This window comes from Capricornis sumatraensis, chromosome 8 (assembly GCF_032405125.1).
Source record: "Capricornis sumatraensis isolate serow.1 chromosome 8, serow.2, whole genome shotgun sequence".
NCBI classification, from domain to species: Eukaryota; Metazoa; Chordata; class Mammalia; order Artiodactyla; family Bovidae; genus Capricornis; species Capricornis sumatraensis.
The window spans coordinates 241,173-257,566 of NC_091076.1; the positions used below are offsets into that span (position 1 = coordinate 241,173).

Consider the following 16,394-nt stretch of genomic DNA (forward strand, 5'->3'; position numbering starts at 1 on the left):
CCACCCCAAGCCTTCAAGCCTCAACTCAGTCCCTTGGCCCCGAACCCTGCTAGGCCTCGCACCGGCCTCAGGTTGGCCGCCTGGTCCTCGCAGTTTCCCAGAGCACCCCGTTCCCAGGCAGGGAGGGTCCTGGCCCTGACTCCCCGAGATGGCCGCCCTGGGCCCTTTCCCAGCGCTCGGGACAGTAGGCCCAAAGGACCAGCTGTGGCCTTTACAGGCAGGGAACAAAGGCGCAGACCCCTTCTGCCCCGTCCCGGACGGGCGGAAGGAAGGGGACCGCGCAGGGCCTGTTCTTCCGCCCGAATTCCACCTCGAGCAGCCCCGCCCTCCCACCTGGCCCAGGTGTCCCCGCCCCTCGCTGAGCTCAGGGCTGGGCGGCGTCAGTCTCTGAGCCAGCCCTGGGCGAGGCCAGCGGGGAGGGGACTTCAGGGACAGGGCCGCGCGGGAAGAGACGGCGAGACAGCTCGGGCTTGAGGTGGCGACGGGGCCCAGGCCAGGCCGACCGCCCAGCGCCCGCCGCCATGCAGGACAGTAACTTCCTGCTCTCCGCCCTGCAGCCCGAGGCGGGCGTGTGCTCCCTGGCGCTGCCCTCGGATCTGCAGCTGGACCGCCGGGGCGCCGAGGGGCCGGAGGCAGAGCGGCTGAGGGCGGCCCGCGTCCAGGAGCAGGTCCGCGCGCGCCTGCTGCAGCTGGGCCAGCAACCACGGCACAATGAGCCCGCCGAGCCCGACGGGGCGGCCGAGGCGGCCAGAGGTAGGCGGATGCGGGCCAGGTGGGCACCAGAGGGTGGCAGGTAGGGGTGGCCCCAGGGGCGTGGTGGTGCCAGGGCTGGAGGCCGCCGTGGGGCGACTCCGGGTTCAGCTCCCTGACTCACCGGGCTGCCTTGAGCCACCGCCCCGCCCCGCCCCGCCAGGTGTGGGAGACGCCATGGGTGGGGCCTCTACTCCCAGCAGGGGCCCTGGGGTCCTCAGCGTGAGCCAGGGTGGGCCCCACCTGCCCCCTGTGCCCTGAGCCCCCTGCCCCAGCCAGACATGGGAGAAGCGGCCCATGGCCAGCCAGCCGGGCCCATCTCGGTCGGCAAAGCCAGGACACGCACACGCCCCACATCCCACGGGCTCACACGCAGTCTCAGAGACACGCGGACATACACATCAGTCCCCCAGAGACACAGAGACACAGATGCCCAGACTCCAGCGTCCACCCCTGGCCCCCTGGGAACGAGCAGACAGGACAGTGAGGGACGGGGTCTGGGGCTCCTGGAGGAGAGCCACGGCCTGTCAGGGCCAGGGTCTCCCTGCGGGATTGCGGGGCGGGGGCGGGGGGCCTGCCAGAGTGGCCCAGATACTCCCACTGAGAACAGCCCTCGGGGAACGCCCTTGGGGCCAGGCAGCCCCCTGCATGCAGAGACCCGGCTCCACCGGGCACGCATGTGCACGACTGCGGCAGCGACCTCAGGGCGCTCCTGGAAATGGCACCCCTCCTTGCCAGGCCGCAGCAGCAGGCACCGAGGTCAGGCGGGAAGAAGAGCCTGTGGGGTGCCAGGGTCAAGCCCTGGTCACAGACGCTCGAAGGCCCTTCCCAGGACTGGCCTCCAGTGCCGCCCGGGAGATGCGGGCCAGTCAGCCTAGGGGCCGCTGGGTTCCTGCGTCCTCCCCGCTCTGGGCCTCTCAGCCTTGCTCATGGCCCAGCTGGATGCCCAAGGGTCATGGGGTAGAGGAGGGAGCAGGGAGGGGTTAATTACCACCCCAGCTACCCTGGCAATTAGGGGGAAGAGGATTATAATTTTGGGGTGGGGGTAAGGTCCCCAGGCTCGGGGTGTGTCCCCCCAGGCTGAGCCTTCCTGGCATCAAAGGGTTAATAGCCCCTGCCCAGAAGCCTCATTAACCAGGGCGGGTCTCCAGCTGGGGGAGTCCCCCCAGACCTAGCTGAGGCAGAGGCTGGGAGGGGCCCCCTCCCCTTCACCCCTGCCCTGAGTCCCTTGCGCCCAGTCTCTCTCCCCTGGCCTTGGGCGGCTGGGACTCAGGAACCCCCTCCCCATCCAAAGGCCCTGCCCAGCAGGTGAAGCCACCCCAGCCAGGCTCCCACGGCGCTGCCTGGTGTGACCTTTGCCCCGCTCCTCTCAGGGTGCCCTCAGCTCTTGCCACGGGCCTGTCCATCCTGTCCATCCGCGTGTCTGTGCCCCTTCAGCGTCCCTCCATTCTCCTGGCCTAGATATCCGCTCACGCACCAGGCTGTTCACCCACCCGCCGTGTCCTGGCGGTCCAGGCTGCCCCCTTCCCTCTGCTCCCCACCCATCCGCCCTGTCCACTCACCATGCCGTCTGGCTGGCGCCTGTGCCCTGGGCTTGTGTGTGCCGGGGGTGGGGATGGCCCCGCCAGGTGGGTCAGGGGCCCAGCCCCGGGGTACAGCGTGTCCCTAAGCATCGCAGTGTCACCGTGGTGGGCCAACAGCACAGGCCAGGCCCACAGGGGTCCGTGCGGCTTCCTGGGCGAGGCCGCCAAGAGGCCAGCAGGGTGAGCGCGTCTGTCCCCCCTGGCGGGGCGGGGGGCTGTGGGAGGGATGGCGAGGCGCCGCCCCGCCAGCCTCAGGGTGGAGGGGAGGCAGGAGGCCGGCGCCTGCCGTTGGCCCAGCGGGCTGTGCCGCCCCTGCCCCGTCTGCAGGCGCACTCCGGGCTCAGTGCCACACCTTGCAGGCCGGCTTCAGCTCTCGCTCCCAGGGCCTGAGTGGGGAAGCCTCGGTGAGTGACGCCCCTCTAGCCTGGAGCCCTGGGGTGGAGGTTCCGAGGGGGCTGGGCTCCGCGGTCAGGAAGAGGGACCCGCTGAGCCCCCGCGCCCCCTCACTGCCCTCCCCTCCCCTCCCCTCCCTGCCCCACAGACCTTCCGGCCCATCGCCAAGCCCACCTACAGCCCTGCCTCCTGGTCCTCCCGCTCGGCCGTGGACCTGAGCTCCAGTCGGAAGCTAAGCTCCGTCCACAACGGGGGTGGTGGCTTTGGGGCCACAGGGTACCGGGGTGCCCCACCAGCCGCACCGGTGCCCGCCCGGCCTGTGTCCTTCCACGAGCGTGGTGGGGCAGGCAGCCGGGCAGATTACGACACCTTGTCCCTGCGCTCGCTGAGGCTGGGGGCCGGGTGCCCGGATGACCGATACAGCGTGGTGTCCGAGCAGCTGGAGCCGGCGGCCACGTCCTCCTACAGGGCCTTTGCCTACGAGCGCCGGGCCAGCTCCAGCTCTAGCCGGGCTGGGGGCCTGGACTGGCCGGAGGCTACCGAGGGACCACCCAGCCGAACCATCCGTGCCCCTGCCATGCGGACCTTGCAGCGGTTCCAAAGCAGCCACCGCAGCCGGGGAGTGGCTGGGGGCGGGCCCGGGGGCATCCTGGAGCCCGTGACCCGCGCACCCTCTGTGCGCAGCCTCAGCCTCGGCGACTCGGGGCACCTGCCGGACATGCGTGGGCTGGACAGCTATGGCGGCCACCGCGCTCTGCAGAGGCTCAGCAGCGGGTAAGCTGGCCGGGTTTGCAGGGGCGGCTTCTGCCACGACCCCAGCCCATCCTCAGATCAGCCTAACCCATCTCTTGTCTCTGCAGATTCGATGACATCGACCTGCCCTCAGCAGTCAAGTACCTCATGGCCTCAGATCCCAACCTACAGGTGCTGGGAGCTGCCTACATTCAGCACAAGTGCTACAGCGACGCAGCCGCCAAGAAGCAGGTGACCGTCCCTGCTGACCACGCCCATGGACCCCCTTCATTCCCTGTCCTCTGGTCCCTGACCACCCTCGCTGACCCCCAAACTGGGCCTACCCAGAGCATCCCCAGCAGAGGAAGGGTGGGAGGGATGGACTTACACATGTCTGAATACATGTGCTGACACCCACACACCTCTGTGCACACCTGAATATAGACACACACGTCTCTCAGTGTACACACCTGCCTACAACTGCACACCTCTGCACACACCTGCACACCTCTGTGCACACTGGAATATAGACACACACATCTCTCAGTGTACACACCTGCCTACACCTGCAACCTTTGCACACACCTACACACCTCTGCACACACGTGCACACCTCTGTGCACACTGGAATATAGACACACGTTTCTCAGTGTACACACCTGCACACCTTTGCACACACCTGCACACACGTGCACACCTCTGCACACACCTGAATATAGACACACGTTTCTCAGTGTACACACCTGCACACCTTTGCACACACCTGCACACACGTGCACACCTCTGCATACACCTGAATATAGACACACATGTCTCTCAGTGTACACACCTGCCTACACCTGCACACCTCTGCACACACCTGCACACCTCTGTGCACACTGGAATATAGACACACACGTCTCTCAGTGTATACACCTGCCTACACCTGCAACCTTTGCACACACCTGCACACCTCTGTGCACACCTGCACACTTCTGCACACCTCTGCACACACCTGCACACTTCTGCACACACCTGCATACCTCTGCGCACACCTGCACACTTCTGCGCACACCTGCACAGCTCTGCAAACATTTGCATATGTACGTACATAACCTGCCTACATCTGGACACCTCTGAGCACATCTGCACGCATCTGCACACACCCATCCATCGTTTGCACACTTGTTAACACCCGCATGCCTGTGCCCGCAGGCCCGCAGTCTGCAGGCTGTGCCTAGACTGGTGAAGCTCTTCAACCACGCTAACCAGGAAGTGCAGCGCCACGCCACAGGCGCCATGCGCAACCTCGTCTATGACAACGCGGACAACAAGCTGGCCCTGGTGGAGGAGAACGGCATCTTCGAGCTGCTGCGGGCGCTGCGGGAGCAGGACGACGAGCTCCGCAAAAACGTCACAGGTGGCCTGGTCCCAACCTGCCATCCCACCCCTCTGCCACCCAACTCCCGCACCTCCCACCGCGTCTTCCCTCGTCCCCCACGGCCATTCCTTGGCGCGTCTCTTTGGAGCCAGCCTCGTCCCCCACGGCCATTCCTTGGCGCGTCTCTTTGGAGCCAGCCTCCGCCCCAGGGCCCATGTCCCCAAGGGTCATCGTTTCTGCCTTGCTGCAGCCCCATGGCCCTCTGGGTCACACCCAGGCTGTCCCCAGGAAGGCTGGCGGGTGAGGCTTGCAGCGCCCCGCAGGGAGAGGTCAGGAGCCTTCTCCCTACCACCTGAGAAAGACAGAGGGGCCGGAGGCCTCAGAGGTCCCCAGAGGTGGTCCCTGACCACAACCATGGCCCACCCGCCACAGGGATCCTGTGGAACCTGTCCTCCAGCGACCACCTGAAGGACCGCCTGGCCCGGGACACGCTGGAGCAGCTCACAGATCTGGTGCTGAGCCCCCTGTCGGGGGCAGGCGGGCCGCCCCTCATCCAGCAGAACGCCTCTGAAGCCGAGATATTCTACAACGCCACCGGCTTCCTCAGGTGCGCCGGGTGGCCGTGGGGCCCTGAGGTCCAAGGGACGAGGCGGAGCCACTGGGTTGGTGGGGGCAGGGTCACTGGGGGAAGTGGATGGACCCAGCAAGGCAGAGGTGCTGACCCACGAGTGGAGTGGGTCAGCAGGTGTCCCCCGCCCAGCCAGATGTCAACAGACTGCAGGCTCAGGTTTCTTTAAATCAGGGACTTGATCTGACATTTCTCACCTGCCCTCACCCCGGACAATTTGAGGAGTGGCTGGGGGTAGGTGTGCAAAAGCGTGGGAGCGACAGTGTCCATCAGGAACCAGGAGCAGGAGGTGCTGGGGGTGGGCCCAGCGCGGGGCGGGGGAGGAGCTCAGCCCTGGGCTCAGCTCGCTGTGGGGTGGCTCTGCCTGGGGTCCCTGCACGGGCCTCTCACCTGTCTCCACCCGCAGGAACCTCAGCTCCGCCTCCCAGGCCACTCGCCAGAAAATGCGTGAGTGCCACGGGCTGGTGGACGCACTGGTCACCTACATCAACCATGCCCTGGACGTGGGCAAGTGTGAGGATAAGGTGAGAGCCGGCCTGGGCCCGGGGGCCCCGGGGGCGCCAGCCTGCCCTGACCGCGGTCCCCTCCGTCCACAGAGTGTGGAGAACGCCGTGTGCGTGCTGAGGAACCTGTCCTACCGCCTGTACGACGAGATGCCACCCTCAGCCCTTCAGCGGCTGGAGGGCCGGGGCCGCCAGGACATGGGGGTACCCCCGGGCGAGGCGGTGGGCTGCTTCACTCCACAGAGCCGGCGGCTCCGAGAGGTGGGCCCAGACTGGGGCGGGCGGGCAGAAGCAGGGGTCCCAGGCGACCTCAGCTAACCCTCCATGCTCTCCTGCCCAGCTGCCCCTCACGGCCGATGCCCTCACCTTTGCTGAGGTGTCTAAGGACCCCAAGGGCCTCGAGTGGTTGTGGAGCCCCCAGATCGTGGGGCTGTACAACCGGCTGCTGCAGCGCTGTGAGCTCAACCGGCACACGACCGAGGCGGCGGCCGGGGCGCTGCAGAACATCACCGCAGGGGACCGCAGGGTGAGGCGGTGGGGCCAGGCTGGGCAGGATGGGAAGGCAGGGGCCGCTAGGCGGCAGCGGGAGCGTGAGGTCAGCGCCCCAGATGGCACGGGCCTTGGCTCCTGAGGACCTGGGTTCTGTGCCGGACTTGAGGGAGGCGCCGGGAGGTCTGGGCTGGCAGGGCCTGAGCCGCGGGTGGCTTGGGGCGCCAAGCACCTCGCTCACCAGCCCCCTCCTGCCGGCAGTGGGCGGGGGTGCTGAGCCGGCTGGCTCTAGAGCAGGAGCGCATACTGAACCCACTGCTGGACCGAGTTCGGACCGCTGACCACCACCAGCTGCGCTCACTGACGGGCCTCATCCGAAACCTGTCCCGCAACGCCAGGAACAAGGATGAGATGTGTGAGTCGGCCGTCCAGCAGCCTGGGTTCTGCCTCCCCTGTGGACCGGGCGCTCGCCTGGACTCTGCCTTTACTGCCACCCTGGGGCCAGCTTCTGGGAGGCCGGAGTCAGTGGACAGGCAGGCTCGCCAGCTCCCTGGGGGAGCAGGGGACGGCAGGTGCCACGGGGGCGGCGGGGGGAGGGGCAGTGGAGACCCACCTCCCCGACCTCCTGGCAGCCACCAAGCTGGTGAGTCACCTGATCGAGAAGCTGCCCGGCAGCGTGGGTGAGAAGTCTCCTCCAGCCGACGTGCTGATAAACATCATAGCTGTCCTCAACAACCTCGTGGTAGCCAGTCCTGTGGCTGCCCGGGACCTGCTCTACTTCGACGGGCTCCGCAAGCTGGTCTTCATCAAGAAGAAGCGGGACAGGTCAGGGCCCAAACCTCGTGCCCACCCTGCCCCCCGCCTGGCCCTGCCTCCTGGCCGTGCCTGTCACCCCGCTGACCCCTGCCCCCCACCCCCCAGCCCTGACAGTGAGAAGTCCTCCCGGGCGGCCTCCAGCCTCTTGGCCAACCTGTGGCAGTACAACAAGCTCCACCGAGACTTCCGGGCGGTATGTTCCCGTGGCCCAGGGCAGGCGGGGCTGCGAGCATGGGGTGTGGAGGCGGGACAGCAGGGAGGGACAGGGAAGCCATGTTGCACAGGAGGCCTGGATGACCTGGGCCTGCTGCCAGCATACTGGAGGTGGGGCAGCAGAGCCCTGACTCTGGGTCCCCTCTCCACTGCAGAAGGGCTACCGGAAGGAGGACTTCCTGGGGCCGTAGGCGAAGCCTTCCAGGAGAAGGAGAATGCGATGTGACCCAGCCTCCTAGGGAAGGGCTCAGCTCAGGGCTGCTCGCCAGCCGGCCTGGAGGAGAAGGTTGAGGATGGCCCAGGGGCCTCTCGCTGGAGCCCTGTCCACATGCAACGTGAAGGCCTGGGCCACGGGGGAGGGGAACGAGGGCTTGCAGCTGGGGAATTGGCTTCTGCGGGGCATAGGGGGGCAGGGCTTGAGGCTGCTCTGATGCCTGGGGTGGTGGCCAGGTCACACTGGCAGAGGTGGTGCTGGCTGTGCCCCAGCGGTGCCTTGGGACAGCCAACAGTGGGAATAAAGGTGGCCGTGGACGCAGCCCCTTGTGCTTCCTTGGCTGGTCAGGTCTAAGGGTGCAACAGTGTCCCCAAGCACAGCTGTATTTGCCCCTGAGGACTCTCCCCCCGGGCCCATGCACAGATCTCTCTGGTCAGGGGACACAGGACCGGGGGAGGGAGCATCCCAACAGCAGGAGAGCCGGCGGAAGCAGATGCGGACGGCGGAGGCGGCCTCGAGCTGAATGAGACACCTGTGCAGAGGAATGGCCTCTTCTGGGCAGTGTGCCCGCTGCTGACTTTAGTGCCACCCTTCTGGGGTGCTCACATGGCACCTGCACCCCAACGTCTCTCTACCCTGCCCCGCCCTGGGGGTGCCTTGACAGCTTCACTCATACTGTCTGAGGCTTGGGGTCCAGGAGCTCTGGGACTCCTCCCCATCCCACCATGTCAGGCCATTTGGTCATGACGCTCCCACAGATAGTTTACAACAGACGTTCCCGCAAAGCTCAGCACCTGCAGTCTGTAAGGGGCCTGCCCCCCAGGGGCCGTCTGGCTCACAGTGGGACTGGAAGCAGTCACGGCCCGGGGCAGGGAGGCCTGAGGAGGGCGCTGAGAGGGGCACCTGAGCTGGCTCAGGGTGGAGGGGCAGCGTCTGAGGGGGCGGCCAGGCGTGCCGACCAGGTGGCCACATGAGACAAGGGCAGGGTCCAGGGCCCTGGGTGCTGAAGCTCCAGTGCTCTGGCCACCTGATGCAAAGAGCCAGCTCGTTAGAAAAGACCCAGCTGGGAAAGACTGCGGGCAGAAGGGGGGACAGAATGAGATGGTTGGACGGCATCGCCACGATGGACATGAATTTGAGCAAGCTCCGGGAGACAGTGAAGGACAGGGGAGGCTGGCGTGCTGCAGTCCATGGGGTCGCAAACTCAGACGTGACTGACCGACGGAACACCAACCAGGGCCCCAGAGGGTCCAGGGCGGAAGTGAGGGGCCTTCCACCCAGGACACCGCACACCTGCTTCCTGCCACAGGGGAGAGGCTGAGACTCGGGTGGGATTCAAAACGTCTTTATTTCTGGCAGGAGGTGGACAGCTGGGGCTGGGTCCACTCTCTTATCCTGAGGTCCCAGGACTGCAAGTAGACAGGTCCTGCTGTGTGGGATTAAAAACACCCAGCCCTGCCGCCCGCACCCCGGCACCCTACTGCTCCAGGGGGCAGGGCTACACGTCGTCCTCCGATACCAGGCAGTAGAAGTCCGTGCGGGCACTGTAGTTCCGGGAGCCAAGGTCCGACACATCCACCTCGCTGCCTTGGCCCTCTCCGAGCGAGACCGCACTTGCGTGTGGAAGAGCTGCTGGCTCCCCAAAGACAGGCCCTCGCACACCTGGGGAGGGGCACCGCCAGGCCTCAGGCTGGGCTGCACACTGCCTGCCTCCTGCCAGGTCACTGCCTGCCTCCTGCCAGGTCACTCCCTGCTGCCCCTGCAGCATGGTGGCCCTTGCGGCTCCCAGGCAGGCCCTGGGCCCAGCCACCTCTATGGAGGAGGCAGTGGGAGGCGCTGGGAGGTAAAGCCACCCACGGCTGCCGGGCCTGGTCCCCGGCGCCTGGGCCCCTTCACTTTATGCAGCCTCCCTCCAGCTCAGGCTGACCTTCTCGGGGTCAGGGGTGGGGCTGGTGGGCCTACCCAGGTCCCCCTCAGGGTCGGGGTCCAGCTCGGGGTCCAGGGTCCGACCCTCTGGGAGCCGGCCTTGCACAATCAGCATGGGGTCCTTGTCGTCCTGCAGCCGGGTCTGGGGGTCTCCCTCCATCGATCTGTACTGCACCTTCCGTGGCAGCGCCAACCGTAGCTCTTTCCAAAAATCGGAGGAAGGCGTCTGGAGGCAAGGTGGGGCAGTAAACGTGTGTGACCACGTGGATGGGGCTTGGGGGGGTGGTGCCAACACATAAAGACCCTGGCCTCCTCGGCCCCCAAAAGCCCACTCCTCTGGGCAGCTGACCACGGAAGCCTCCCCTCCGGGGTCCCATCCACAGCACCCCGTGCGCCCCGCCCCGCCGCACCACAGAGCCGGGCTTCCAGAGCAGCAGGGTCACCAGGTGGCGATGCTGCCGCAGCAGGCGCAGCGCGGGGTGCGCGGGGTCGCGCCGCTGGCCCTCGAAGGTGATGAAGATGGGTCTGCGCGTGAGCTCCAGCAGCCGGCACAGGCCCTCCCTGCGAGGGCGGCACTGTTAGAGCGGGCGCGGCCGAGGCCCGCCCAGCCCAGCGCGGGACCCACCGGAAGCTGTGACTGCACCAGGCCCGGCCCAGGAAGGCATCCGACAACACCACCACAAGTCGCCGGCAGCGGCTCAGGTTCACCAGGAGGTCTGCCGACGGCTCTGCAGGACCCGGGCATCAGCGGGGGCGGCACAGACTGGGCCCTGGAGGGGCGGGGCCCTGGGAGGGGCGGAGGACCCGACGGGGCGGGGCCCTGGGAGGGGCCGGAGCCCGAGGCGCGGTGGGGAGGGGCCTGGGGCCGAGGAAGACTTGAGGGGCGGAGCCTGCGAAGGCGGGATCTGTGACCCAGCGGGGGCGGGGCGTGCACCGGGGCAGGGCCGGGCCCAGCGGAAAGGGGAGATGGGCTCGAGGGGGCGGGGCCCTGGGAGGGGCGGGGCCTGGGCCGAGCCAGACCTGAGGGGCGGGGCCTTGGGAGGCGGGACCTGTGACCCAGCGGGGGCGGGGCCCAAGCGGAAAGGGATGGGGCGCCGGTACCCGCGCGCGGCAGGAGGTCGCGGTCGTCCAGAAAGAGCTTGTAGCCACGATGCCGCTCCAGCTGCGGCTTCAGGATGAAGTTCACGAACTTCCGGTCCTCAGGGCTGTCGCTGTAGGAGATGTAGGCGTCGTAGAGCTTCCCGTCTACGGACAGCGGCGGGTCAGCGCGGCCGCTTTCCCGGCCTGGACCAGCCACCTTCAGGGTCCCCTAAACCTCCCCCCCGTGCCAGGGAAGCCAGGCAAGCCCCCCAGACGAGAGAGACTCAGCAGACCCTGGCTCAAGCACCGCCTGGATTCGTCCTCAGCACAGGATTCCGGGTGGAGGCCTGGAACCAGGGTACCGTGACCCCCTTCTGCCCGCCCCGCGCCCTCCTGGGCTGCACAGGGACACCCCTCTTCCAGAGCCCTCCAGGGACGGATGCCTCCTCACCCCCACCTGCAGACTGAGCCTAGGGAGGCCCCCTTCCCCCACGCCCGGGCCCCACGCACCGTTCATCTCCACCTCCCCATACTTGTCTTGGTACCAGAGCAGCACATTGAGCCGACACTTCACATACAGCAGCGCCACCAGGAGCAGGGCCAGCAGGGCCAAGAGCGAGGCCAGCACCGCGGCCACATGTCCCGCCAGGCCTGGGGACAGAGCCGCTGTCTGAGCCTCCCCAGCACCCTCCCGGCCTCAAGTCTCCCCAGGGCTCCCTCCTACCGCGTACCCCAGTGCACCCCCTCACCAGCTCTCCAAAGAGTGAAGGAAGACGAGCTGACGTTCTGGAGGGAGCAGGTGAAGGTCCCGAAGTCCTCAGCTCTGGTCAGGTTGATCCCCAGGACACTGGACACAAGCACCTCTGACCAGTTGGTCTTGACCCTGGGGAGACCAGGCCCCACCCCCTCACCTGGGGCCCGAGAGCATCACTGGATGCCCCAGAGCCCCAGTTGTCTGGGACTCACCCAAAGAGGCTGCAGATTTGGGCTTCCTGGCAGTCCCTAGACCGTAAGCTGAGAGAAACGGCCAGAACGTGGCGGGGGTGTGGGTCTCTTTTGGGACAGTCACCCTGATCCTGGGTCCGGGTCCTGGAGGTGCTCACACCCCAGGCTTGGCCCAGCAGTCAATGAGTGGGTTCAGGCCGGAGCACTCTGCTGGCGCCCATGGCCCTGGGCGGTCTACAAGGTGTCTAGAGGGGCCGCCTGTCCCTGTAGCCGCTTAGTCCGCATCCAGAGTGGCGCTCTGCCCACGTCGTGGCTGCCCAGTCACGCCCCAGCGCATGTCCAGGTGACTATAGACCAGAGTGTAGGCCAGAGAGGCCACTGGCTGCATGGCGCCTGACCCTGGACACCTCATCTCTTACCAGGAGTGCTCATGGAGGTGATAGAGGCTTCCATTGCTCAGCAGCAGCCCGTCTTTCAGCCACTGTACTGAGGGCAGGGGGCAGTGGGGCCCCGAGACCACCAAGGCTGTGCAGTTCAGTGTGACCGTGCTGCCCAGGGCAAGCCCCAGGACCTGGTTTCCAGACGGGGACAGGAAGTCAGGGGCCTTGTCGCAGGCTCCTGCAGAAAGAGGACCCAGTGGGTTACCTGTGCCTGTGATGCCAGCCTCCCACTGTGCACAGATGGTCGGTGGGCCAGGAAAATACCACGGAGGCCAGTGGCACGTGCTGCTCGGTAACCACACCGTGTCCACCCACAAGTCCCAGGGGTACAGGGCCTGGGCCTTGGCACATCTTCTCCCAGCAGCGGCTAGTTCTTACATGTTCTGCCTGCCCCGGACGTGGCTGCCCTGTCCTCAGAGAGGATGTCGGTGTGGAGGGCAGTGGCCAGAGTCACGGCTGAGGTGACCCCACCGCCACCCCAGCCCTGCAGGACCCACCTAGCTGCCTGTGTGCCCAGGGCAGGAGCCAGCACACATGTTCTGCGTGCACCCGTGGCCCACCCTGTGGCGTCAAGGCCCTGGCCCCTCAGCTGGACAGTGGTGATTTGGGAGACTTGGGTTGGACATGCCAGCACCTTCAACCTGGTAGAAAGTTGGGGTTCCAGGACCCTCTACTTCTGGCCACAGGCAAGCATTCTCACCTCCCCGAGACCTGAACTTCCTTGTCTTTAAATTGGGGTGATGAGCCCAAGCCGGCAGTCAGAGAAGGAAGCCATCATCTTGGCAGTGAGGGCTCCCAGTAGCCCACATCTACCCACCCGATCCCAGTGGCCCCCACCAGCGCCCACTCCCAGTATCCCTGGGCTTTACCAACCCCCCATGAGCAGGAGAGGGGGAGGGCCCATCTCAACCGCACTGCAGCGTGGAGCCAGCCTGGGGCAGGAGGTGGAGTGGAGCCCGTGCCCACCCTCTCTGACCGTCTACCTGCCATGGTCTGGCCGGGGCCTCCTCGAGGCAGGCTGGACACTGGTGCCACCCACAGCGCCACGGGGCTCCTTGGCTGAGCAGGCTGATCCCCCAAGGGCTGAGCAAGATTCACTCTCTGTCCTTGTGGCCGGTCAGTCAGGGCGCCAGGACGGGTCAGAGGCTGCCGCCATCCCCAGGAGCGAGTTAAACAAGAACAGGGTGAGTTAACGTGTAACTCTGGCCTCGGAAGCACTGCCCCTGCCCCAGCTGTCCTGCGGAAGCCGCAGAGCACCGCGCACGGCCTGGACTGAACTTCGTCTACCCCAGGGACACCCGACGGCCCAGGGTGGGCAGCACACCTGGCACCCTTCCTGAGCCCAGGAGCTGGCCTGGTTCTCAGGTCCTCTGGGACAAGGCTGCCACATGCAGACGGGGGCTGTGTACGGCTGCACTCAGCCTGTACTGAGGCTCCGAGGGGCTGGGGGCCTCACTCCCCGCCTGGACGCAGCAAGAACAAAGCACGTGAGGCCAAGGTGTCGAGCAGAAGGGGCCGCGGGGCTCAGGCTGGTCTCAGGCTGGTCTCGGGGGCAGCCCTCCTTCCAGGTCCTGTGCATACAGATGTCATCTTCAGACCACAGACTCTCGTCCGCATTGTCCGTCGGTTCTCCGAGGCAAACCCCCACCGACCCACAGGTGGCCTTTCTCTCCCACGCAGGGTGGGACCGCCGCCCACCAGACGGCAGCAGACATACACACCTCTTGAACACAAAAAGCTCTTAGTGAGCTGGGCTGCGGGGCAGGTCAGTGAAGCCCGGCCTCAGAGCCTTCGAGGACAGCGTCCTGGCCCCGGGCCTCGGGCACCTGCTCCCTGGCGCCAGGCAGGTCCTCACTGGGCAGCCAGTCCTCTCCCACCTCCCTGTGAGTGGACGCACTGGGGCCCCGCCTCCTTCAGGCCCCTCCCCGCCCGCGGGGCCCGTGAGGCTTTGCGGGGACAAGCTCCCCCAACTCCCTCTGCACGGAGGGGACCCAACGTGGACCCAGGGTCAGCTGGAGCCCCTGCCTTGGCTGGGCTGGGACTTCCTCACAAACGGGTGAAGCACAGGCTCCCTCCCAGCAGGCAGGGGCAGAGGGTCCTGCCCTGAGCCGTCTGGAGTGGAGGGCAGCCTAGGAGGTCCCTGAAGCAGAGGAACCAGCCACGAGGGCTGTGGGGGCCTGGGCAGCTTGCACCCCCGGCCCAGAGCAGAAGGTCCAGGGCAACCCCAGTCATGGCCCCTTGGCCTCCACACACTGACACACCTCTGACCCCTGTCACCCTTGGAGCCTCCTGGAAGCTAAGGCCAGGTGGCAGGTGCCCCATACACACTGTGCCCGGTGGCTCCGCTGCAACGCTCCCTCTCCTCTGCACAGCCTCTGTGTTGCACCCCCAGCCCCTGCACACCACTTGTGGCTGCACGCGTGGTCCCTGCGCACATGCGCACACTCCCCACACGCCTGACACTGTGGCGGTCCACGTACCTGGCACACAGCACACACTTGCCAAGTTCCCCAGGGCATACAGCCAAGAGCATCTGTGTACACCCCACACCACACGCACTGCTCCTCACGCCCACCCTCGGCCTCCCATCACCCCTCTTCCTCTCACAGGCACACTTGGCCCACGCACACACGTGCACACACGAGCTGCATGCTCACACAGGCCTGATTCTGAGGACAGGCCTCAGGCCGGGAAAGGCATTTGAGGACAGGGACGCAGGCTCACGCTAAGCAGGGAAGGCATGAAGTCACCTGGCTCCAGCTCTTTCCTCCTGAGGAGGGGATGCCCGTCACTGAGGTCATTGGCGTGAGCTTGGGTGCGATCGCTTTGCTCAGCTGGGCCCCTGGCCCAGCCTGAAGTAGCACCGCGGCCCCGGATGCATCGCCGGGCACGGCGAGGACCCGGCTCTTGTTTGTGTGTTTTAATCAGAAGTTTCCCGGTAGCTTCCTGGCTTTGCAGTCACATCCTCTCCTAAACCTAAACCCCACCCAGGCACCCCTCCTCCCCGGCGGGCTGGCGGGCAGTTGGTGGTTCTCCCCGCCAGCCCCGCCTGCCCCAGTCTTCCTGTAACTCTGAGTCAAGCGGCTCCTTCCTCTGGGGCCCGCCCCAGTCCACCACGGCCCGGGCCTTCCCTTCTCAGGCTAGGTCTAGAAGGCCGGGGCCCACGGTGATATGTGGGGGTCCTGGCCAGCAGACCCCCAATCAGGGCTGTCCCGCACACCAGCGAGGAGCTGGGCAGCCTGGCCTGCTTCCCGGACAGCCCTGTGGACCCGGCACCTGGAGAGGGCGGGCTCCGTGTAGCTCCCCTGGCCCCAGCGAGCATCTCTGACCTGCTGAGGTGGTGCAGCTCCCGTGGAGACTCTCGCCAATGATGGAACCTTGAGCAAAGCTCTCCGGCCCCCGCGCCCCCAAACAGTGAGCAGTTACAAGCGACTTGGGTTATCACGTGGGCCTTAGCCCCTTTTTCTACATAAGGAAGCAGTCAGGAGGCCTCAGCGAGGCTCCCAGATCTGAGCCCAGGTCGGGGGCAGCCTGAGGTCACCACAGATTCCTCTGCACCCTCATCCTGGACTGACCTGGCACTCAGCCCAGCACTGGTGGCTGATGGCCCTGCTCATGGGAATCAGGCAGGGTCCTTCGTGGCCCCTGTCCCTGCCCTCACCGCTGGGGCAGGGCCTTGCCTTGGAGCAGTCTCATCCCACGTCCTTAATCTGACCCTTTCCAAGGCGCCTTGCTCAAACACCCCCACCCCGTGGCCCTCAGGGCCTTTGGATAACGGCGCATCTTGGGCTCAGGTCCCATAGACGCTGCCCGCGCGCCTTCACCACTGGGCCGCAGCTCCTCCAGGGTGCCCCGGTGGGCCGAGCTGAGTGAGCAACAGAAGCACCTGATGGACAGGTTGATGGGCGCCGGCGGTCAGCGGCCTGCCCAGAAGCGCCCAGGCGGAGGCAACGAGCTAGGTAGTCCCCGGCGTCCCCACCAGCCTTGCTGCCTCCCGGAGCTCCTGCCAGGTTGCCTGCCGCCCCTCAAGCCGGCCGGCGTCCCCGCCTCACACCCTCGGCTGGGCGCTCTGCCGCCTCCGCTCACGGCCGGCCTCCCCGCCGCGTCCCCCAGGGCCCCCTCCCCGGAGCGAGAAGAAACCCCCCGCGCCTCGGGCGCTCCAGAGAGCCGCCTGCGGGGCCGGAGCCCGCCCCCTGCACCGCCCAGCGCGCTCCTAGAAAGCCCGGCCTCGCGAGGGCGCTCCGCCTTCCCCGGCTCCACGTCTGCCCGGAGGCCCGGCCCGCAACCGCCCCCTGTCCCCACGGCCTGCCGTCTGGCCGGCT

At 66.7% G+C, this 16,394-nt stretch overlaps 2 protein-coding genes across 3 annotated transcripts; one reads left to right on the plus strand and one right to left on the minus strand.

Moving 5' to 3' along the window:
• Positions 1–521: 521 nt before the first annotated feature.
• PKP3 (plakophilin 3) lies at positions 522–7,658 on the plus strand. Its single transcript, XM_068978952.1, has 13 exons — positions 522–753; positions 2,661–2,737; positions 2,875–3,500; positions 3,587–3,710; positions 4,653–4,857; positions 5,251–5,425; positions 5,853–5,970; positions 6,043–6,210; positions 6,290–6,475; positions 6,700–6,853; positions 7,071–7,263; positions 7,360–7,447; positions 7,623–7,658. Exons 1-13 carry the CDS (start codon positions 522–524, stop codon positions 7,656–7,658), a joined length of 2,382 nt encoding a protein of 793 aa, XP_068835053.1.
• A 1,380-nt stretch (positions 7,659–9,038) lies between these two features.
• Positions 9,039–14,973, minus strand: SIGIRR (single Ig and TIR domain containing). 2 transcript variants are annotated; one of them, XM_068977740.1, is made up of 11 exons: positions 14,823–14,844; positions 13,397–13,643; positions 13,056–13,218; positions 12,052–12,250; positions 11,437–11,570; positions 11,198–11,338; positions 10,709–10,852; positions 10,233–10,335; positions 10,018–10,168; positions 9,644–9,833; positions 9,039–9,343 (listed from the first exon to the last, which is right to left on the minus strand). In XM_068977740.1, exons 2-11 carry the CDS (start codon positions 13,460–13,462, stop codon positions 9,180–9,182), a joined length of 1,455 nt encoding a protein of 484 aa, XP_068833841.1. In that variant the 5' UTR covers positions 13,463–13,643; positions 14,823–14,844; the 3' UTR covers positions 9,039–9,179. The 2 variants fall into 2 exon arrangements, with proteins under 2 accessions (XP_068833841.1, XP_068833842.1); XM_068977741.1 differs by lacking the exon at positions 13,397–13,643 and having other exon boundaries at positions 14,823–14,973.
• Between the last annotated feature and the right edge of the window lie 1,421 nt (positions 14,974–16,394).

Excerpts from the sequence above, each read along its gene's own strand:
- PKP3 (XM_068978952.1), top strand. The coding sequence starts at position 522 with ATGCAGGACAGTAACTTCCTGCTCTCCGCCCTGCAGCCCGAGGCGGGC. Across the intron at positions 6,476-6,699 it reads TCACCGCAGGGGACCGCAGG|TGGGCGGGGGTGCTGAGCCG; the intron begins GTGAGGCGGTGG and ends TCCTGCCGGCAG. Across the intron at positions 6,854-7,070 it reads CAGGAACAAGGATGAGATGT|CCACCAAGCTGGTGAGTCAC; the intron begins GTGAGTCGGCCG and ends ACCTCCTGGCAG.
- SIGIRR (XM_068977740.1), bottom strand. The coding sequence starts at position 13,462 with ATGTGGCAGCCTTGTCCCAGAGGACCTGAGAACCAGGCCAGCTCCTGG. Across the intron at positions 12,251-13,055 it reads CCCCGGCCAGACCATGGCAG|GAGCCTGCGACAAGGCCCCT; the intron begins GTAGACGGTCAG and ends CTCTTTCTGCAG. Across the intron at positions 11,339-11,436 it reads CTTCACTCTTTGGAGAGCTG|GCCTGGCGGGACATGTGGCC; the intron begins GTGAGGGGGTGC and ends CTCTGTCCCCAG.